Source organism: Astatotilapia calliptera, chromosome 18, assembly GCF_964374335.1.
Source record: "Astatotilapia calliptera chromosome 18, fAstCal68.1, whole genome shotgun sequence".
NCBI classification, from domain to species: Eukaryota; Metazoa; Chordata; class Actinopteri; order Cichliformes; family Cichlidae; genus Astatotilapia; species Astatotilapia calliptera.
Genome location: NC_137439.1, coordinates 10,098,443 through 10,121,405, shown reverse-complemented (window position 1 = coordinate 10,121,405; position 22,963 = coordinate 10,098,443). Strand labels below are relative to the sequence as shown.

The 22,963-nt window shown below is 40.6% G+C and overlaps 1 protein-coding gene across 1 annotated transcript; it reads left to right on the top strand.

Moving 5' to 3' along the window:
- Positions 1-542: 542 nt before the first annotated feature.
- On the top strand, positions 543-21,747 carry nfatc4 (nuclear factor of activated T cells 4). Its single transcript, XM_026150840.2, has 13 exons — positions 543-1,180; positions 5,416-5,582; positions 9,602-10,114; positions 15,117-15,292; positions 15,406-15,568; positions 15,754-15,854; positions 16,316-16,417; positions 16,669-16,856; positions 17,344-17,484; positions 18,551-18,606; positions 18,705-18,831; positions 18,980-19,702; positions 21,480-21,747. The coding sequence occupies exons 1-13, from the start codon at positions 988-990 to the stop codon at positions 21,548-21,550; spliced, it is 2,721 nt and encodes a 906-aa protein (XP_026006625.2). The 5' UTR covers positions 543-987; the 3' UTR covers positions 21,551-21,747.
- Positions 21,748-22,963: the final 1,216 nt, after the last annotated feature.

The window sequence follows — 22,963 nt, the reverse complement described above, 5'->3', positions numbered from 1 at the left end:
GGAGGGAAAGGAAAAAAATGCAAGAGAAGAAAAGGGGAGGGGTGACAGCCAAAAAAGGGGGGCTGTTGTGTTCATTGCCACAGGAAATAGGCCCTCTTATGTTCACTAACTGACAGTTAACATCACAGCCCTGGTGGCCGTGCAGGCGGCCTATGGCAGGTTTCAGAGATAATGAACTTCTTGCCATGTGTCCTGCTCATGATTGGAATAATAATCATATTGTTTTGGGCTTAACTATGCGAAAATCTAATTGATGATAAGGATGATGAGGACATGAAGTTGATTTTAAAAGGAAAAACTAAATGAGATGATGCAAATGATGCAAAATGAGACAAGAAAAGAGAAATTTGCATGGGATTGTTATAATAAGTTATATTAAGTGAACGACTTCAAGAGAAACCTTCAGAGTGAGCGAGGCAGGGGGAGAGGAGAGGAGGGGGGCAGGAGGTTGGGCAGAGGGGATTCATGACTGACAGACATGAGGTCCTATGGGGAATGAGTAACGGACCAACTGGAGCTGGGAAACCCACCCAAAGGCAATTAAGGGTAAAGGACGACAAAAATATTTGATAAACTTTTTTTTCCCTCCTCCCAGTCTCTTGAAGAACTAGAAGAAGAAGCTACAGGGATGACGATGGAGCTAGAATGAAAGAGCCGACGGTATTTTGGAAATATGATTCGGAGAAGACTGTAAATTATCCGGAGCGAAAATTTGATTTGGATATCAAGACATCAAGTCTGGAAAAACTTGCAAACAAGGAGGCAAGAAGCAGAATTTTTCGCGTAGAAACTTTCTGAAGCAAAACTTTCCTACATATCCCAGATGAGGAATATTAGCACAATGACGCGCACTTAGGAGAAGAGTTTGGGGAATAAAGTTCCTTTGAATTCTTTTTAAAGGCGCACCAAGGGACGTTAAAATCGCCTGACGCAGGGAGACAAGATTGTATCAGTATATCTGTATCCTGTCCTTGCTGCCGGAGGGCGATGGGGGCCGCGCCGGGCTCGGGCTGGGAGGAGGGAGAGTTCGAGTTCAAGTTGGTTTTTGAGGAGGATCCGCCGTCGCGGCAGAGCCAGGGTCCATCCCCGGTGCGCTCTACCGAGCCGGAGAGCTCCGCTGCCGGGGAGGAAAGTGAAGGCGCCCTGCTGCAACTCGACTCCTCCAGCAGCAGCAGCCTGGGTTAGAGTCACTTCCTGAATAGCTGAATGTGTTAAAAGCAAAGGGACATACTGGATAAAGGGGGTCTGAGCGGCCTGACGGGGTGGCTTCTAAAACTCATGGGAACTTCTGTGCGCGTGCGTGCCGTTGCGTGTAGTCTGATGGGGCTTTCATCTGCATGCCTGTGCTTATGTGATGTGTATGTTTGAACGTACGTCCGATGCTTGCGTGAGAACGAGTATATTTTTACTGTGTGTTTGTTTTTTGTGTGGTATGCATCTGCGTGCATATCTTTGCGCATTGTGAGCTTGTGCATGCGTGCAGCCCCAGACTCAATGTGTTTCTAATCAGCTGTGCGTGTGAGTAGAGTTAACAGCTGCCAGCTGGGAAGGAACCTCAACCTCTGTGTACTGAACACACACACACACACACACACACACACACACACACACACACACACACACACACACACACACACACACACCTCCCTCCCGTCTTCATCCGAGCTCCACCAATACATACACATACCTCACATCCTCACATCTTCTCACTCATTTGTTTCCCGCCCACACTGGCATACATTTGTATTACCACACCCAAGGTATGAACATTAACTACAGGAGAAAAAGGAGAGGGCAAGTCTTCACGTTTTTCTTCGCTTTTTTTTAATGTTTCAGAGTATGTAGGTTTTATTTATTTGGGTATAAATCTCCATGGATATGACCATAAAATGTGTTAAAGTTGGGCTTTTCAAAACGAAGCAATGCAGAAGTTAAATATGAATCCAGTATCTATCAAGGTAAACAGATGCTGCAACAAGATTGTTGTGGTGGTAAAGTTTGTTCACCAATGAGTTGAATAATTTAACTGTCAAAGACTTTTAAAAAATACATTATTGCAAAAATACTTATACTTTAGGTGAATCAGTCTATTATGCTGCTCCAGATCTGTTTTGTGACCTATTGTTTTTACCCCGAACCTCATGCCGGAAACCATCTCATTTAAGATCGAAGTTTGTTAAAGAGCTGGACTCTCGAACTGAGATTCTCTGAAGTATATTAGATCTGTTAGACTGGTATCTCCAAAAGAAACTGATCCAATGATAATTTAAATTATGTTTTTTTTAAAGATTAAGAAGAGAACACGAAGAGATAAATTCCCCATTAAATTGAGGCAAAAAAAAAAAAAAAAGACAACAGTTTAAGCTTAAGAAGAAATCAATCTGAGTGGCACAAATGTATGTTTTTTTTCCATTTCCTTTGAACCCTATAAGGCTTATATATATACATGTATACATACATATATATATGCCATACAAGGGGGCACACAGCAGTATTATGCCATTTTTGCTTTTCTCTTCTCTCAATGTCTCATGACCCCTCTCATGTATTTTTCCACCACTTGTGAGGCCCCACAGACCCCCAGGTTGAGGTAAACATTGCTTTTTTGAGGTTCAGCTCAGGACATGGAAACAAAGATGAAAGTATATTAGATCAGTGAGTCTTTTTTCCCCCCCCTGTTCGATAAGTGTTAGTTAAATTCTAGTGCCTCATAAACTCCTGCTGGTCTACATATAAACCGCTAAATCACTGATTCATGTGAAAAATCCGCCAGCAGAAGAGTTGCCTCAGTACTGTAGCTTTAATCACTTGGAAATACTTTTGTTGCCAGGAAACATTTGAAGAGATTTTTTTTTCACCCAGCTTCTTAATTCGTTGGCAGTTGCTGTTGTGTGTCCGCATTGCCCAAAAATTGCCCGCATGGCCCGCCGCCACTACGGAGCGGCAGCGAGCCTCGTTCATTAGAGAGTAACTACTGTTTGACTCCATGTGAAGCCAGACCACACCACACTGGGAAAATGTTGTGGCAAGGGATGTGGCCTTAAGGAGTCAGTTTGGTGGCTTATGGGCAAAATACAAAGGAGTCATGTTGAGATTATACAATGAAAAAAGTCTATATAAATGTCAAGGTCAGCGGTGGATTTGGGTGTGTGGTTCTTCATGCTGTGAAATGAATCAGTGGGCCAAAAGTAAACTTCATGATTTAGTTAGAATTCCCATTTCACCCTTTATTGCGCAATTTGTAACTATAATACATGGAAAAATGTACGAAATAGTTTAAAAGTAGAACTGAAAGTTTTGGAGGGATTTTGATAAATTGTTGCCATACGACAGAGTGATTATGGATAAAACCAAATCCCACTTTAAGGCAAGATTATCACAGTCTTTTTGGCCCACATTTAGATTCATCTGGACACCTACGTTGATGTTTTTGAACTGAATGTGGAAGCTGGCAGCATTTACCATTCCAAGTTTGGTCCCCTGTTTCCTGTTGCTTTTATTAACAAAATAATAAAGACTAAGACTAAAAAATAGCGTGAAGAATTTTAAAATGAAAACCAACTGGTGTCCAAGAGTCACAAAAAAAACATGGCTAATACCAAACTCATGTCTGCCTTTTAAATGTGAAGCTATAGTTAGCTGCTAATAAGCCTAGCTAGCATAAAGATTTAACAACAGCTTCAGAGATAATAATACATTGATTTTTATGCTTCTGACTAGGTGTTTCCAGTCTTTATGCTATAAAATTAAGCTAGTTGTCTCCAAATAGTGTACCAAGTATATGAGTGTGCAGTGAGGAACAGTGTAGACACCTCAGTGAATGGTCACGTTATGATGGTGCAGCGGTTTGAGTGTCAGAGTGATCCTGGAGGTTATGTTGTTGGGGGCATTTCCTCCAGGTTGGGTCTCCCAAGACAAACTGGTCTGTGACTGAGACTCGGCTCATTCCAAAAAAGCTCTGAACGTGACACATGGTCAGCATTTTTTCCTGTTTTTTGTGGACTGTATAAAACTGTCTGATAAGGTGTCGGAGACAAATTATATCCTAGGATTAAACAGCAATGCTTTTAGTGTTGTGATGGTAAAACCTGTGGGCAGATGTTCACATTGGTTCTTCCATGTAGAGTGGAAGTCTGGTCAGAGCTATAAATATTGATTAGGTTGTGGCAATTGGGAAAGCATATGCATGCATCTTTTTTAAATACATTAGCATTTGACTGAAGTTCACCTATATACACAAACTACTTTTTCTTTTAAATATAATGGCATATACATTTGTCTACATGTAAATTCTGTTTCATTAATTTCATGGACTCTTACATGTCTGGATTATGACATTTGTCACCTTCCTAACCCCAGTGTCTGCATTATAACCCTGTGATGTGACACGAGTCTGGCTCAGGTTGCTCAGTACCATAAGAGACAGAGTTCAAAGCACGAGGTCAGATGTTAGAGGTGTACTCGTGGAGTATGTGTTTCTCGAATTGCTTGCTTTTCGTTTGATTGAGATTTAAGAGGGGCATCCAGCAAACAGCGACTTTCCCAACTCCTAATTTCATTTTTTAAGCAAGGAAATGTATGGTGTGATGCTAGTGGAGCTTTTTACTAAGAACACAAATACCGCTGTAATGCTATGTTCCTTCAGGCGATGTAATCAGAAGAAATTTTAAATGACAGATGTAATAGAGGCTTCCAAATACCACTATTTGCCTTAAGATTTTGGCTGGCTATCAAGTACACCTTGTACACAAAATGTTTTAAAATCACTCAATAATGTTAAGCAGCTGTTTGCCTCAGATTTTCTAAAAATGTCAAACGACTTAATCCTCTGTCAGTGCAGCTAGTTGTTTCTTATCTATTTGCTAAGCTAAGTTACTAAACTGTTTGGAGTAGTTTTGCATTTTCCGAAAATGACTTCTATTTCCTAATTTATATTAAAAGTGACAAAAATGCTGCACTTGCTTTTAAGACATTATTGCGGTAAAATTCCAGCGTGTGCATTTTCCATATGGTAGCAATTACAGTAAAATGAAGCGAAACTGATGTGTAAAGCATGATAGAAGCACACTGATGATAAAAAATGAATCCTTACTCACCACAAATTGTGTTTACAATATTTTGATTTTCATCTAATGAGTCTCTCTCACGCCAGAGGTACAACAGCAGGACAGTTGCAGAGCTAGCTATTATTGTGTGGTTAAGGGGATGAAAAGCAGATGAATAATTATTTATTGTCATGTGGATGAAAAGGTGTAAAGTGAACAGAACAAAGTGCTGTTCTTTGGGAGCATGGGATTATAGTCAGTTTAAGCAAGCAGGCAACTTGCCAACAGAAAGAGATTTTCTAATTCATATAATTTGTGGGTGTGCCCTTCATGTGTCCGGACATTCATCCCAACCTTTATGTATTTTCAGTTCCAGACAAAAACCTGGCTGCCTCTCACGCAGGTCACTCAATCGACATCCCCAGCCCGACACCTGCGTCCAGTCAGCGGGCAGGGATGCATTCCCCACCTCCACGAAGGGATCACTTCAATAAGTTCAGCGGGACCTATGAGAGCCTGCCGGCACGCTCTGTACAGGTGAGACAGCCTATGTCTAAGTATTTCATATAATCTGCAGTTTCAACCTCAACTGAACAAATGACCGTAGAAAGAATCAGCTGCAGCAGCTGCAGCAGCCGTCTGATTGGTTGACCTTAAGTTTGTTCCAAGCGCATATTCAACTTTTGTAGACACGCCATCGATTGCATGTAAGTCAGTCCAAGAAGAAGGAGGCTTCCTCAGCAGATTTCTCTTTGGTTTCCTTCCATTTCCCCTTAAGATTAAGAGGTTTTCCTTACTTGGAGAGTTTTTTTCTGTATCCAAACCAAGGGCCGAAAGACTTAGGGTATATAAGTTAAAGTTTTTTGAGACAAAGCAAACAGACTTTTAAACACTCACACATTTAGTTGAGGAAATATTATGCACTTCTTTACTATGACTTGAGCATTTTGCAGGGCAGCTGCTGAAATATGTTGTAATACTGTCTCAGAATATAACAAGGTGAGAGTACATGTACAGTTTTCACTGAATTCTGTGGTTTACTGGGTAAAAAAGATTGGTCTTTTGTACCTGAAGGACCCAAATTCTGGACTTGCAGACAACACAAGGTAAATGAAAAATAATCCTTGATTAGGTTGAAAGTCCTTTACAAAAGTTGAAAATTCCACAGCTGCACAATACATGAGGGAATAAACACAGAGAGGAAAACAGACTATTAGAATAAAACAGGAAGTAACTGCACAGCGAATCACGTGAAAAAGAAGAAGACTTGACAACGAGAGGGTGGAGAAGCAAGCATGTTCCTCAAAACATAAAAACATCCCACAAATAAAACACATAACCCAAACTGTATTATATTAACTAAAACTCAAAATTATAAAAACCACAGGACGTGACAAACAAGAGGTTTTAAACACAGCCAGACACCCAGCCTACTTTCTCCTACTGTCCTGGAGTCATTTTGAAAAAGTCTGAAGGCAGCTAAATTTCACTGTGGCAGATTTTATATATTAGGTTTCAAATTAAGCTAAAGAGGCTTTCAGGGAGCACATCCTTAAAAGGGGTCAGTGCCAAGAAAAGGATCCAAATCCACACATAAAAAAAGCTTGTTTTCTCATAGTTTATCTCACCACGATGTTAAATGAAACTCTTAGTACATACAAACAAAACGTAGTGATCACTGCCTCAGTGCTCTCTAAATAGAGAAGGGAATAAATAACGTATTTTTGCCTTGCCGTTAACAGATGTCCCCTTTAACTACTTGGTGGAGACCACAAGAATGAACACTTTCTAATATTTTTTCTTTGCTTTTTATACATTATTATTATTATTATTATTACATAATAATAATAATAATAATATAACAACAGACTGTTCTCTCTGTTGAGGTCAGGAAAGCGATTCCGCTCCCTGAAGACCAACACAGAGAGACTGAGGAGGAGCTTCTTCCCGCAGGCGATACGGTCTCTCAATCACACCACCACACAGTACTGACCCACACATATGGTTCTTACACACACACTGGACATTCTGGACTTTGGTTTTGCACAACACTGGTCACTATATTCTTCATTTCCGGTTAATACTTGTACAGCTGCTGTTATTGTGTATATATTTATTTATATTTAGATTTCTTCATACATTCTTATATACTTCTATATTGTGTATTTTGTTGTACAGTTATTTTATTTTCAACTTTAATTTATATATTTATCTTTATCTTATTCTTCCCAGTTAAATTTACCCTTCATTCTAATTTGTGTTGTACAGTTATTTCATTTTTAACCTTAATTTATATTTTATTCCTTCCTAGTTAAATTTACCCTTTTTAATTTTTCATATTTATTTCCTATCTTATTCATAGCCTTTTCCTTTTTTTGTTTTCTTTAGGTCACGAGCAGTTGTCCAAGCATTTCACTACATATCGTACTGTGTATGACTGTGTACGTGACAAATAAAATTTGAATTTGAATTTGAATTTGAATTTTATTATTATTATTATTATTATTATTATTATTATTATTATTATTATTATCATTAACTCCTCCAGTTCTGATAAGACTTGGTAAGGATGTAGAGTGGGGTCATGTCAAAAATCCATTAAAATTTGGTCTGCATCCATCAAGGTCTTCAAGGTCAACTTCATTATTTATTAGTTGAAAATTGTCAAAAAGGCTCATAACTTATAAAAATATGATTCTATGCCGTGTTTGTAGAAAGTACCATAGACAATCTTAAAATATCATGTTGCATTTGACCTTTGACCTCTCCTTAAAGGTCAAAAGATTGATCTGAAGGTCAAAGTAATAACAATGGTTTAAAGAGCTATTTAAAATTGTGCTTCTTACTGCCAGTTTTCTTACTGAGATTTGAATTGTTAATTAGATACAGTGGGGCAAAAAAGTATTTAGTCAGCCACCGATTGTGCAAGTTCCCCCACCTAAAATGATGACAGAGGTCAGTAATTTGCACCAGAGGTACACTTCAACTGTGAGAGACAGAATGTGAAAAAAAAAAAATCCATGAATCCACATGGTAGGATTTGTAAAGAATTTATTCGTAAATCAGGGTGGAAAATAAGTATTTGGTCAATAACAAAAATACAACTCAATACTTTGTAACATAACCTTTGTTGGCAATAACAGAGGTCAAACGTTTACTATAGGTCTTTACCAGGTTTGCACACACAGTAGCTGGTATTTTGGCCCATTCATCCATGCAGATCTTCTCGAGAGCAGTGATGTTTTGGGGCTGTCGCCGAGCAACACGGACTTTCAACTCCCGCCATAGATTTTCTATGGGGTTGAAGTCTGGAGACTGGCTAGGCCACTCCAGGACTTTCAAATGCTTCTTACGGAGCCACTCCTTTGTTGCCCGGGCGGTGTGTTTTGGATCATTGTCATGTTGGAAGACCCAGCCTCGTTTCATCTTCAAAGTTCTCACTGATGGAAGGAGGTTTTGGCTCAAAATCTCACGATACATGGCCCCATTCATTCTGTCCTTAACACGGATCAGTCGTCCTGTCCCCTTGGCAGAAAAACAGCCCCATAGCATGATGTTTCCACCCCCATGCTTCACAGTAGGTATGGTGTTCTTGGGATGCAACTCAGTATTCTTCTTCCTCCAAACACGACGAGTTGAGTTTATACCAAAAAGTTCTACTTTGGTTTCATCTGACCACATGACATTCTCCCAATCCTCTGCTGTATCATCCATGTGCTCTCTGGCAAACTTCAGACGGGCCTGGACATGCACTGGCTTCAGCAGCGGAACACGTCTGGCACTGCGGGATTTGATTCCCTGCCGTTGTAGTGTGTTACTGATGGTGACCTTTGTTACTTTGGTCCCAGCTCTCTGCAGGTCATTCACCAGGTCCCCCCGTGTGGTTCTGGGATCTTTGCTCACCGTTCTCATGATCATTTTGACCCCACGGGATGAGATCTTGCGTGGAGCCCCAGATCGTGGGAGATTATCAGTGGTCTTGTATGTCTTCCATTTTCTGATGATTGCTCCCACAGTTGATTTTTTTCACACCAAGCTGCTTGCCTATTGTAGATTCACTCTTCCCAGTCTGGTGCAGGTCTACAATACTTTTCCTGGTGTCCTTCGAAAGCTCTTTGGTCTTGGCCATGGCGGAGTTTGGAGTCTGACTGTTTGAGGCTGTGGACAGGTGTCTTTTATACAGATGATGAGTTCAAACAGGTGCCATTCATACAGGTAACGAGTGGGGGACAGAAAAGCTTCTTACAGAAGACGTTACAGGTCTGTGAGAGCCAGAGATTTTCCTTGTTTGAGGTGACCAAATACTTATTTTCCACCCTGATTTACGAATAAATTCTTTACAAATCCTACCATGTGGATTCATGGATTTTTTTTTTTTTTTCACATTCTGTCTCTCACAGTTGAAGTGTACCTCTGGTGCAAATTACTGACCTCTGTCATCATTTTAAGTGGGGGAACTTGCACAATCGGTGGCTGACTAAATACTTTTTTGCCCCACTGTATATTTTTTTGTGTGTGTGACAATGTTTGTGACGAGCCTCTTATCTTTTTTCCAGGTTTCTGAATCTCGTGTGGTCGAGTGCCCCAGCATCCAGATAACCACCATCTCGCCTGATGATGACACAACACCCACCATTTCCAGTTACTGGGACATGGGCAACAGCGGCGGTTGGGACAGAGAGCGCCTTTACCTGCCTCTACTGGATCCTTTTACTTATCGTGACAGATGCCCCAGCTCCCTCAGCCCCAGCCCCGCCTCTAGCCCCTCCTCTCGAGGCTGGCTCAGTCCCGCTTCCAGCTGCGACTCTCTGCTGGTGGAGGAGGAGGAGCTGAACGAAGGCAGCATCAATTTTGGGCACTCATCATCCTCAAGGCCCACCTCACCTAGTGGGAAGAAGCGTAGAAACTCCCCGCTGGCGTCTCCCTGTACTTCGCGCAGAGGGAGTTACTCAGAGGAACTGCAGGGGTGCAACCTGGAGGGTGGAGAGTCCACCCCTCACTCTCAAGCTCCGCCCAGCAGCTGTGAGCTCAGCATTCCTCAGAAAACCAGGAAGACATCATTGGAGCAGGTAAAGTGCTGTGTATGATCTATTGCCTTTACTTAGGTGCCGCCCTGCCAAACCTGGAGTAGGCCTCTCAAAGCAGCAGTATAAAATTCTGTTTTCTAACTCGGCTCCTACTCTTAGACCTCAAGCTGCCATCCCTGTCTAGTTTGTTTGTTTGTTTTTAAACTAAAACAGAAATTACAAGAGAGGGTTCAATCTAACTGTCAAGCCAAGGACACTGCACAGTCACACAGTAAAAAACTTGTGGAACTCAAGGTAGCCAAGCCATAATGAATGTCCAGCTTCATGATTTATTTGAGTCTATATGTGACCATCATATATCAAATGAACACCAAGCTGTACTGAAGAAGACTTGAAACCAGTGACTGACCCATTAAACTTATCAGGAAAATGTTCAGTGAGGCAGAAAATCGAGTGAAAACTCAGTGATTTCCTCATTGACTTCTATGTAATGGCGCTCGCAATGAGAGGAGTCGCCCCCTGCTGGCTATCACAAAGAATGCAGGTTCAAAGGACCTTTATTTCAGAGCCATCTATACAGTGTATGCTCATTTTATGTTGCTTTTACTATGCTTCTGTCTAGCATCGACACTAAATATGTATTTTAGCAAATACAAAAACTGAAGCAGTTTAAGTCTTAAAACAGTTTTCAAGAAAGCTAAAAGCTGCAACTTTTGAATGATACAGACACCTACGTTTTGTCTGTGAAGGTTCTCAGTCATCCAGGTCATCGTAGTCAAAGGAGCTTGCAAAGAAAAGCGTCTGGACTTCTATAAGTTGCTTGAAGACGTTTCACCTCTCATCCGAGAAGCTTCTTCGGATGAGCTTGAAGAAGCTTCTCGGATGAGAGGTGAAACGTCTTCAAGCAACTTATAGAAGTCCAGACGCTTTTCTTTGCAAGCTCCTTTGACACCTACGTTTTAGTTCCTGATTGGATGTTTAATTTGCAAAGATTAAACTCTGTTATGTTTTGAGATTTCATTTTTATTGTATGGGTATTTCTTTCCCAATACCTTGGCTTCCTCTGGTGATGGATAATGCTATGTTGCTGTATTTACTGTGCAAAAACTCCCAGTCTGTGTGTTCTGGTGCTGTGGCTGCTTTATACTTGTGTTATTACTGAACCCTGATGTATTCATCAGAGTGTGAGAGTGTGTGTATGCTCAGAAACCATGTAAAGGCATGGAATGTGTGTATGGCTGGGTGAAAAAAAGCTCTCTGGATGCTCAGTTAGAACAGAAAAGTGCTATATCTATATCTAAGTATCAGTCCATTTACTTTCAGCAATAGTTCCACATGATTGGCGGTCCAAACAGTTTTGCCATTACTATACTTCCTCTGTAATTTTTTGTAGAGATAAGCAGGCCCCTCTGTGTAGACGGCCTGCCTATAATCCACGTGCTTGGACATTATTGCATAAATGTTGCTAATATTGCATTAGTGTATTAGTGTAGATACCTCCAAAAGCTGACCATGATGTAATTTTCAGGCTGCATTGGCATGTTTTCTTACTCCTTTATTTTGTGATCTGTTCCTTGCCATAGTTTTGTTGACTTTTCTTTAGAGTACATTAGGGTTCCCTTACACAGAAATAAGGAAAACAACATTTACTTCTTTCTCTAAATCTATAAAACTTTGGTTTTTGGATAATCAAACATGTTGTCATGATTTGAGTAGTGTCAAAGAAAGTCTTTGATTCTAATGTGTAAGGATTTTTAACATTTGATTTTTAATATGTTATATGGGCATTGTAAAGATGCCTGGGTCGTTGACCCAGGGTTTTTGAGTTTATTATTTATTATTTCTAGTCTTTGGTTTCTTTGAGTTCTGTCTTATGGTTTATGTCTCTGTCTTCTCTAGTTGCTATCTCCCCTGTCAGCTGTATCCCCTTGTCTAGTTCGCGTCTCTGTGTATCCTTAGTTGCTATATCCCCGTGTCCAGTCAGTGTCTGTGTCTGCCCTGGTCCCACATCTCTGTTCCCTCTGTTGTAGTGCCTGCATGTGAGTCTGTGTCTTTTGTTCAGTCTGTGTTATGGGTTTCCTGTTTTACTTTGAAAGTCCACGTCTGATTTTAATGTGTCTGGTTTTGCTTCCCCTTGTCTCGTTAGGCCTGATTTGCCCCAGCTGTGTGTCCCTCCTGTTACCCATTCCCCGATTGCTCCCTCTGGTCGTGTCCAAATTCATGGGCTGCATCCTCCTGAGGCTGCATTTGTAGACCGATTACGTCACAGCGACGCGCCGAAGGCTGTCCAAATTCGTAGACTCCTCCGAATGCAGCCGACAAATGCGTCCTCCTTTTCCCTGAATTTGAAGGATGGGTCGGGTGTGTCCTTCGTGGCCTACCATATCCCAGAATTCATAGCGCGGCCCAGCCAAACTCCAGTTTCCAATAATGGCGGCCGCTACTAAGTTTTAAAATTACTCATACTAATCTTTCTGGGTCACAAAATAAACTTTTAACATATTTTCAGGCGAGAAAGTAGCTGTGTAAACATCAAATATCTGCTCGGTTTATCAAGATATCGCATATTTGCAAAAGTGCTTCGACGTTTTCGGAGACGTCTGCTACCCACCAGCTCGATAGCTAGCCGGGAGCTCCAGGGTTACTGATGCGGCTGAGAACGGCACAACTCCCGGCACATCATTTTCAGATCACCGCGGACTTTCGCTGCTCGGGTTAAACGTAATATATAAGTCACTTAGACAACCTAAAAATGTTATTGTTGGGCTTTTTTCAGTGTTTTGTTTGTTCGTGAGTAAATCGGTTTGGCTGAGATTAAAGTTATTAGATTAGATTAGATAAAATAAAACTTTATTAATCCCCTGGGTTAGAGATGGACCGATCCGATATTACGTATCGGTATCGGTCAGATACTGACCTAAATTACTGGATCGGATATTGGAGAAAAATAAAAAATGTAATCGATCCATTAAATATCACGAAAGCACAAAACTTGCAACACGCCGTAACTCACCTCAGAACGTTAGCACGTTGGAGCAGTATGCATCATGTGATAGAGCGGCTGTGGCATGCGGGACCTGTCGGTGGTCTGGATAGCATTTGGAGCTTCGCTAGCAACCCGGCATTTCATCTCCGACAAAGTTATCCCCGAGAGAAATAAAGCAAGTGTGTAAGTCCATCTCTGAATGTTTGTAAAGCATTCCTGCGTTAAGCTTAACAAACGATATATGGAGCGACTGCCTCTTCTTGCTGCTACTTCAATCATGAAACTGCTTAATGATCAGCTGATCGGCTTTTCTGTCGCGAGTCCGTCTCTCTTGTTTGCTTTTGGCCCACTTTGCACCAGAAAGAGGAAACCAGCGGCTGAACAACAGCAGCACGTTTAAGCTTGATCAGCTGTTGTTAGAATGTATTTAATATTACTTTCTACACCAGGATCTTTTTCTACGTAGCTGACGCTGGTAACTGTGCAGGGGCGGATCTAGCAAAGTTTAGCCAGGGGGGCCAATAGGGCATTAACAGGGAAAAGGGGGCACAAAGACATACTTTTCTTTCTTATACTCATTTAAAATGTCTAGCTTTTAATAAATAATTATCTGACACCCAAATTTTTAATTTGATGTAAAATGAATAGAAGTCAATTCCTGTATATAGTAACTATTAAGTCTAATATACCCTAGTAAGCTATAGTACTTTTTCCTTTGGGAAGGTACCATCTGTGCAGTCTGCAATTTTGTTGAAGAAAGATGTTGAATCTATTTAATATTTCTTGAAAAATAATTGATTTCTGTGCATTTTTTTTTCACACTGCATCAAATTAAGGTTGATTACGTCGATTAAGCATCACGAGGTGGAGCGTGAGGGGTGGTTCCCTATTTTTTATTTATTTATTTTTGTTGTTGCTGGGAGTTGGAACCCTATTAGTTAGGTTGCTTAATATTTATGCTAAGTACTCTTTAAAATACCAGAATAGGGAGGATGGTGTAGGTTTAAGTTTATTAGATTGATCAGTATTGCTGAACTATGAAATTTTTTTTTTTGCATACAGGTATAACAGAATAGCTTTAGTGTAGTTGTTGTTTTAAATTTGAGTATGAACTTATACAAAATGCAGCAAGATATTTAAAAAACAGTTTTGTTGATTAAAAAACACTATATCGGATTCATATCGGTATCGGCAGATATCCAAATTTATGATATCGATATCGGTATCGGACATAAAAAAGTGGTATCGTGCCATCTCTACCCCGGGTGGGTTCCTCCTTGGTTTTTACACAGCTGACTAAACGTCAAACAGAAAACTGATTAAACAGAAGTATGAGACAGTCGAGAATTTACGCCAGTGCCCTGTTATATTTTAGATAGCAAGAAGCAGACGGCTGAGTTTATTAAACTCCACCAAGACAGCGGTGACGCTAATCAGAAGGCTAGACCGTCCAATTTCACGGCCGTTTACTTCCGGCCTACCCGACCTTCTGAGGACCCGGCCCACGTAGACCGCGAAGGCCGGGTTCTCAGGAGGATGCAGCCCATGAATTTGGACACGACCTCTGTGTATTTGAGCCCTGTGTTTCTTTGTGTCTGTGTTGCGATCTACCGTTTACCTAGCTGTGTTCTGTCAGTCCTCCGGTGTAAGTTTAGTTTGATTTTTTTCCAGTTATGTTATATTTGAGTTTAACATTAAAGCTGTTTTGAGTTCACATCTGGCTCTGGAGTCTGCACCTTGGGTCCTATTCCTGTCTGCACACAGCCCACACATAACAGGCATGTGTTTATTTTTAGATATGTTTCTCTCTTTTAGCTAGCCTCACATGCCTGTGTATGTGCGGTTTTGTTGGTTAATTTAATATGTTATCAATAGGCAGGGACTACAGAAGAAAATTATCCCGTGCGGCTAAATCTGGCACATTCACATGATGAATTGTTTAAATAAACAAAAACATAAACATACAGAGAAGACTGAAATATAAAAGAAACATAATAGAAATAGCAAAGCAAAAACAAGTCTGTGGAGAACTGAAGAGGTGAGATTTTTGTGTTGCAGTTATCTCCCAGGGAGGTGGACCAGGAGCAGGCTCTGGGCCACAGCTCTCCCTGCCCACTGCCAGAGACCCAGCAGACCAGGAGAGAGCCCCCATCTGTGGGCATGGACTACCTCTCTGTTCCCCCTCCTCTGGCCTGGGGCAGAACCCGAGCCAGCGCCCACAGCCCTCTATTCAGGCAAGGACAGCATCACTTTTCAACATTTCAATCCTGTAAATTTACTTGCTTCTCTCCATGTGGGTCTTTCTATTCTTACTACATCTAAAATTCTCACATCTGATTTATTTCAGGTCTAACGCCCTGCCGCCACTTGATTGGCCTCTGCCATCCCAGTTTGACCAGTATGAGCTGCGTATTGAGGTCCAGCCTCGGCCACACCACAGAGCCCACTACGAGACGGAGGGCAGCAGAGGAGCCGTCAAAGCTGCACCGACTGGACATCCTGTTGTCAAGGTGAAAACGAAATTTCTCAGGGGTTTTTTTTTTTCACCTTTTAACTGAGTTATATGATATCAGATCTAATTTAAGGTTAACATGTCTTTGATCATGTTCACACGACACTGGAACAAATTCTTTGGCCACTGCTGCTGGCCTCATCGCAGTTTGATTTCACACTGCGTCTCTCTCTATCTTCACAGCTGTGTGGTTACACAGAGAGAAAACCGCTCTCTCTTCAGGTTTTCGTTGGAACAGCTGATGACCGATCAATCAGACCACATCCTTTCTATCAGATACACAGGTACTGAGCTGCAGTATTTTTCTATTTAAACACAAATGTTTTCTTCATGCCATGATGTTCAAGGAACACAAAATTCAGGGGACCCATCACGTGACTGTCGTAGCTTTAACCATTGTGCAATAAACCACCAGCTGGTTCTCGTGTTAGTCCAGAAAATATGTTACAACAGTTGTTGTTAGTCCCTTCCCATAATCCAGAGAATATATTTTTGATTATGATATCCTATATCGAGTGAAGTGCAGAAGCAAACTGAGAAAAAAGTCATTAGAAAAAAAGCGAGGGTGATATTAGTGATTATTGATCTCATGTGTTCACAGAACTTGAAGTGACGTGAAAAGGATTATTAATCCTCACATTTTGGAAGCAATTTCACCTTTTTTCGTTCATAAATAACTTGTGTTCTGCTGGGATTTCACTTTATTTTTCTCAGCTGGTAAATTTAAATGTATGTTCCCCTTCAGAGTGACTGGAAAGATGGTGGGCACTGCCAGTCACGAGAGCGTCCAGGTGGGGACCAAACTACTGGACATCCCCCTCAGCCCCGAGAACAACATGACTGCTCTGTAAGTCAGAAGGATGCTCTCACTGTCCTCGTCATGTTTGTAGAAAAAGGATTTTTTTTTTTAACACATATGCTGGAGTTGCTTATTATATATGCTCGGGTGGGCTGCTCATGTTTGACTGCTGTGTCATACCTTTGTAACTGGTCTACTTTAAGTTTTAAATAGCTCTTTCCCTAAAGTTTCAGTTTCAGTGTTGAGTGAAACTTTTCCTACTCAAAATTATGTCATGAGACAAATCTTGTGTTTCACAGCATCGACTGTGCCGGGATTTTGAAACTGAGGAACTCAGACATTGAGCTGAGGAAAGGAGAAACAGATGTTGGAAGGAAAAACACACGTGTTCGTTTGGTGTTTCGTACCCACCTCCCTATAGTGCCCCCTTCAGGACCCCCTGGACGAGTGTTGGCTCTGCAGGTTGCCTCTCTGCCCATCGAATGCTGTGAGTGGCTGCTTTATGGAGAATTCATATTATGATACAGAATCCTTTTACAAAGGAGTCACATTTGAAACATGCAGTGTCACTTGGATTTGTCAAAGGTTGAGATTTTTTACAATTCTGCAAACACTGATCACAAGTGCTTTGCTTTATAAACATTATTTTATTTTGTTTTTCACTTCCAGATCTTATTTGATATATTTGATTTTATTCTACTTTATAATGTCATGTCTTTTTAATCAACCTTATCCTGCATTACTTCTGCTCCACTACTCAAGCTCTTAACTTCACTGATTACTCTTTGTTGCTTTTTTTTTACATTTTATTTTACTTTGTATTTTATGGATTGATGTTTTATTGCATTTTGCTCTGTATTATTAATGGCTTGTCCATAATCTGTAGAGCACTTTGAGATGCACTAACCTTAATGAAAGGTAGTGTATGATTAAAGTCTGACTACATATGCATTTATCGTTTCTCTCCACCACAGCCCAGCGTTCGGCCCAGGAGCTGCCTGTCATCGAGTCGGTCAGCCTCACTTCCTGCTCTGTGGAAGGAGGGGAAGAGCTGCTGCTTAGCGGCACAAACTTCCTGCCAGTCTCCAGAGTCCTTTTCATGGAGAGAGGCACAGGTAAGCGTCCAGAGGAGCCTTGGCGCATTTTAATTTACATAACTGGCAGTAAAAGTTGATTGGGAATATAATAAGACAGAAAATAATTTGAAATCACTTTTTAATATTAGGTAAATGATACTTCAGCTCATTAGATTTAGATTAAAATAGTGCTGCAGGAATTCACAGTTAGAACTTACAATTCTCTAACTGTTAACTTCTCCAACTAGTTAAACATGCATGGGAGAGTTAACAGACCCACTATACATACACAGAGAGGCAAGGAAATAAAATTAAATGCAAGACACTAAACACAAGGAACTTCCAAAATAACATGTGAGAGTCATAACTAAATGGAACAAACACTGAGGGAACAAATAAAAAACGAGTCAACAACTGAGAAAAGCAAAATGTTCAAATAACATAAAGATCGATAAACCAAAATAAAAATACCAAACAACCTAAAACAGTTCAAAAACCACATTAAGTTATAATACACACACAAAAAATGATAATTTTCACTATTTCATAGTGAATAGTTCTCTCATATCAAATCATAAAAACTGTCAAAATGCACATTTCCAGGTTCCCACACATAGTTGACAAGCATTTCAAATGCAGAGCACGAAGGATTTGATGCAATGCTTGTGCAACTAGGTCTAATAAACATTGAAGATGTTGTGGGACAATATTTTTTTATTACAACAAACAATAGGCCCCTTTAAATGGTTGTCTTCACATATTTGAAGTTCATTATATGCTGATAATTTTCACATTCAGGTCTGTGTAATCCAGGTATTAGAAACTTATCTCACATGTATGTCATAATGTGGGGAGAACGTGGACTCAGAGACTCAAGAGTTTAAAAAATCAACAAATCTTTATTCAAGCTGAACATCAAAATTCAACCCAGTATACACACAAAGAAAAAATTATATGATGATTATTTGATGATGAGTTCAGAATCAGAAGGGGGATACTAGAAGTCTAACAGACATTTTAAATGAAGCTTAATTCAGATGCTGCACTTTTATAATTGACTTGTGTTCATTATGTCAAACCTTGCTCTTGTGCTCTTTTGCATTAGATGGCAAATTACAGTGGGAGGAGGAGGCTCATGTTGACCGTGACAACAGCAATGAGGTAAATTTGTGAAATTTCAGCAGACGCATCCAACACAACTGGAGATGCTCTGATAAATGCTCTGTAATCCCCCTGTATGTCGTCTTTATGCCTTCCAGTGTCTGTTATGTGTGAGGGTCCCAGCCTACAGTGACCTATCTGTCAGTCGGCCTGTGTCGGTCAATCTTTATGTTTCTAATGGGAAGAGGAAACGGAGCAGCACTCACTGCTTTAAGTATTTACCCAGTGAGTATCTAATCCCACAAATAATTTTGAAATAAAGAGATTTATAGTTTGAAATCCAATGTAAATACAACACTTATATGTGGCAGCTGGACATGCTTTACATGAACATCAGTTATGTGTGTCAGTTATTCTCGGTTTCTTCCCTCAGTTATGTTCAAAGAAGATGATCCCCTGTTCTCTCGATCCCCTATGCTGCCTCTGGATGGCGGAAACATGTGTCCTGCAGGGGGTCCACCCAGGATAGACAAAGGCTTCCATGTGAGAGGGGACCATATGTCTGATGAGCAAAATCTGAGCTTCCACCTACCCCCCTACCCCTCCACCTATTCCTCTCCGTGCCCACCCATAAACTACAATGAGGAGTACTGCTCTAAACCTGATGCCACGGTGGAAGAGCCCGGCGGGACCAGGCCAGCACTATCCGAGCGTCACCCCAGTTTTGAGAACCTAGAGCTGGGCTTCACCGAGCTCCTTCCCCCTCTGTACCCACGTGGTCCGCAGCCTCCCTCACCTTCACCTTCCCCATGGCTGGACTCACCCTACTTGTCCTCTTCACCCTCTCCTTCCCACTCATCCTCTCTCAGCCCTTTCCCAGCTGGAAGTCCTATCTCAACCTCCCCTCTGCCTCCCATCCCCAACTCCTCTTACCCACAGTACTCTGCTTATGCTCAGGAGGTCTGTCCCTCCCCTCCTACCAACCCAAACCCCTATCAGGATATCTGCCCAGCATCCTACTCCCACTATGAGGGCTGGGACCCCCAGGGAAGAGTGCTGGATACAGGAGATGGGGGAGAGAGGGATCCCAAGATCCAGGAGTGTCCATTGGAGTTTACCAGCTCTGCCTCTATGCACCACATTACCTTTGAAGAAGGTGAGACATAGTTTTTTTCAAAAAAATGTGATATTTGAAAACTGATTTGATAAAAAAAAAATGACATAAGTGGCTACAAACACAGATACAGAAATGTTGGAGGAAGAAATACAAAGAATTTTTAATATTCTGGATAGAAGAAGGAATGGTATCCACTGAATGGACTTTGCATTTTGGCTGCCACTCTCTAGGTATTTTGGGCGTTTTTTTATTTTGTTTTTCTGGCCAGAAGTGACCAGATTTGGAAGAGAATGTGGAGTCCTAAGATATCTGGTAATATCACCAAATTTGCCATACATATCTGTTAATTATTGATAAGAAACATAAAAATAAAAAAAAGAAATTTCACTCCACAAAACTAGATCACAAAGTTCTTGGACAGCTGTACCACACAAACAGCACAACTACACTTAGCAGCCTTTCTAGTATCTAAATGTACAGGTTATAAAATAACTTTTTATTTTGAAAGGGCAAACTTTTCACAGAGACAATTTGTTGTACCAGACTGTAAACACGACTTTAATGCGGTAAAGCTGGCCATTTTAAAGTGAGTATCAGCGGAAGTTGACTCACTTTTGCAGCCAGTCTCCAGTGGCCACTATAGGAACTGCAGTTTTTAGCACTTCAGTGTTCTTGTTTTTCAGCCCCGGGACTATGATTTTTAAAGGCACTTTTTAAAACAAGTTTATTAAATCATGTTTATTAATGCTGAAATATTTTTCTACTCAGTGCATTGTCTTTGATCTACAAACACTGCTTTATGGAGTGAGAATGTGATATGACATGCAACACAGGCTCTCTGATGGCCAGGATAGCTGGTGATCATGTGGTATTTGGTGTAAAGATTTGGCTACCAGGCCGATTCACAACTTTATATGGACATTACCTGCAGGGTCAGTCATAGTAAAAAAGAAAAGAGCTGTATTTTTGTCAAAATTTGAATAATCTGAATTTATGCTCTCCAAATTAGTTTGCCATTTAATTTGGCCCCAAAAATTGTCTTTTTGATGAGAAAGTGAAACCTTGTTGTAGGTAAACTGGTAGCTTGAGAAACAAAGTGGTTAATTCCAACCTACCTCTTGACTAAAATAAAAGAACCCAGAAAGACTAGTTTTCAAACAGGTAACTCCTTATTTGTAGAGTTTCAGTCTCTTCTAAAAACACCATCAAAAGTCTCTTGCCGGGTTCTACTAGGACCTTCTTCCTGCTTCCTGTTACAAAGTGCTTACTCTTAAGGGGTTGCTCGATTGTTTGGGTTTTCCCCAATACTGTAGGGTTTTACGATTATTGATGATTGATTTAACTGCATGGAGTTATTGATGGTGACTTGACTTGATTGAGTTGATAATTGTATAAACTATTTTTGATTTTTGATTGTGACAGATATATAGACAGATATTAGTCAATGTAATGTTTGGTAGCATCTTGTGGTTGCTGGTGTTTTTAGATGTTTACAGTCTTCACTGTAATTTGCATTATAACATTTAAAAAAAGAAACAAAGCATTAACCTTGGTGGTTAAGTTGGGGACTAGATTTTATTTTTACTTGATGCAAGAAGATGTGGTGTGGTGTGCAGTTTTTCTAGATGTTCCAAATACGTAAAAAAAAAAAAAATACAAATCTCTAAAAAGGGGATGTTGAAATACGATTAAAATAAAGCCAATGAATTCTGAAAATATACATACAATTGAAACTGACAGTGCAGTATAGGTTATTTTGTATTTTGCAGCAGCAAATTGCATCAAGTGAATCTGTGATTTTCTTCTCCTTCCACAGTATCAGAGTTCATCGGGGAGGACATCCAGTCTTACCAGCCAAGCTCACAGATGGACAACCAGCCAAACTGAGCTGAGAAGGTCCCCCGTTTGATATTCAGCCTCATTTTAAATTCCTTATGCACGCGGTATCAAGATGTGTCGCTGCAGTTACATGTAATATTGAAAGGGGATTACCAGGACACTGTAATTATGACCACAGGTAACTGTTTTATAAAGGGAAACTAATATTTGTAACATGTTTTCAAAATAAATTATATAAGAAACTGCTTGAGTTTGAAATGTCTGCAAAACATAGACCATAATCTTTTTTCAGGGGCTGTTTTCATTGATGTTTTTCTTTTGGTCCTGAACTGGGCTTAATCCACAACTGGGGAAACCAGCTGCTACTGTTTCTCAGTATATATCGGCTGGTGCAGGGCTGATATTTGACCTCTTGAAAGGATGATAAGGCAGGGACTTTTAAAACAGTTTGAAAGGTTTGTAAGAGATATAGTTTGTTAGAATACCTCAAAGTAGAGCAAGTTTGTTTCAGAATGGTAAAACATGGAGGAGTTGGTGGGTGACTCAGCAGAAGGATGCTTCAGCAGTCTTAAATCAGCAGCTGTTTGAAAGAGTACTCATAGTCCTGCAACCCTTTACAGTGTCCTTTTTTTCTCCTCTTAAAGAACTGTGGCTAGAGGAGAGATGGATGAAAAGTCTTTAAGTCTCGCAAAACATTCAAGGTAATAAAAAGTTTTCAAACAACAAGAAGATCTTAAAGTTGCAGCAGATAGTTTGCTGACACTTTTATGGGTATATATGCTTCGCTGCAACCATACATGGGCATGCTGTGAGCTTGAGACCAAAATCACTAATGGTACAGGATAGTTACAGTATAGCTGCCGTGGAGCTCTGAATGTAGCTCTACTGAAGCCATAACGCCTTCATGACACTGACTTTTCCATTTCCTCGTCCTACTTTTCTCTCTGGCTGCAGCTCAGGAAAGGTTGTTAGTTACACATGGAAAGTTCATGACAAGCAAACGTGCCAAAAATAAATAAATGGAAAGCTGCAAATAGCATTTTAATTATAGCTGAAGAGCACAAAGGGCTGAGTTAAAGGAATCAAATCACAACCAGATAACAGGACAGGTATTGGTATTGATTATTGCAGATGTAGAATTGCGTGGAAGAACTATTTCATACTGGAGTGATTATACACAGATTGGCCCACACCATTAAAACAACCAGCACATGAGGTAAATAACACTGATCATCTTGTTACAGTGTTCGGTCCTGGCACTCGTGCGGAGGTTACTTTGACACATACCACCCATCTGAAACACCCCCCACCCCCCCCACCCCTAACCGCTGCAAAGTCATGCACCAGTGACAGTGGCAGTAAAATGTGGCTCGCCACGCTGCTCAAGAAAATCTTCCAGAACAAGAAAAATAGCTTAAACTGTTAGCCCGACCTCCAAACTCCCCAGATCCCAATCCGGTG

Coding starts and splice junctions, on each gene's coding strand:
- nfatc4 (XM_026150840.2), top strand. CDS start 988: ATGGGGGCCGCGCCGGGCTCGGGCTGGGAGGAGGGAGAGTTCGAGTTC. Junction 5,583..9,601: donor TGCCGGCACGCTCTGTACAG/GTGAGACAGCCT, acceptor TCTTTTTTCCAG/GTTTCTGAATCTCGTGTGGT. Junction 18,832..18,979: donor CTGCTTTAAGTATTTACCCA/GTGAGTATCTAA, acceptor TTCTTCCCTCAG/TTATGTTCAAAGAAGATGAT.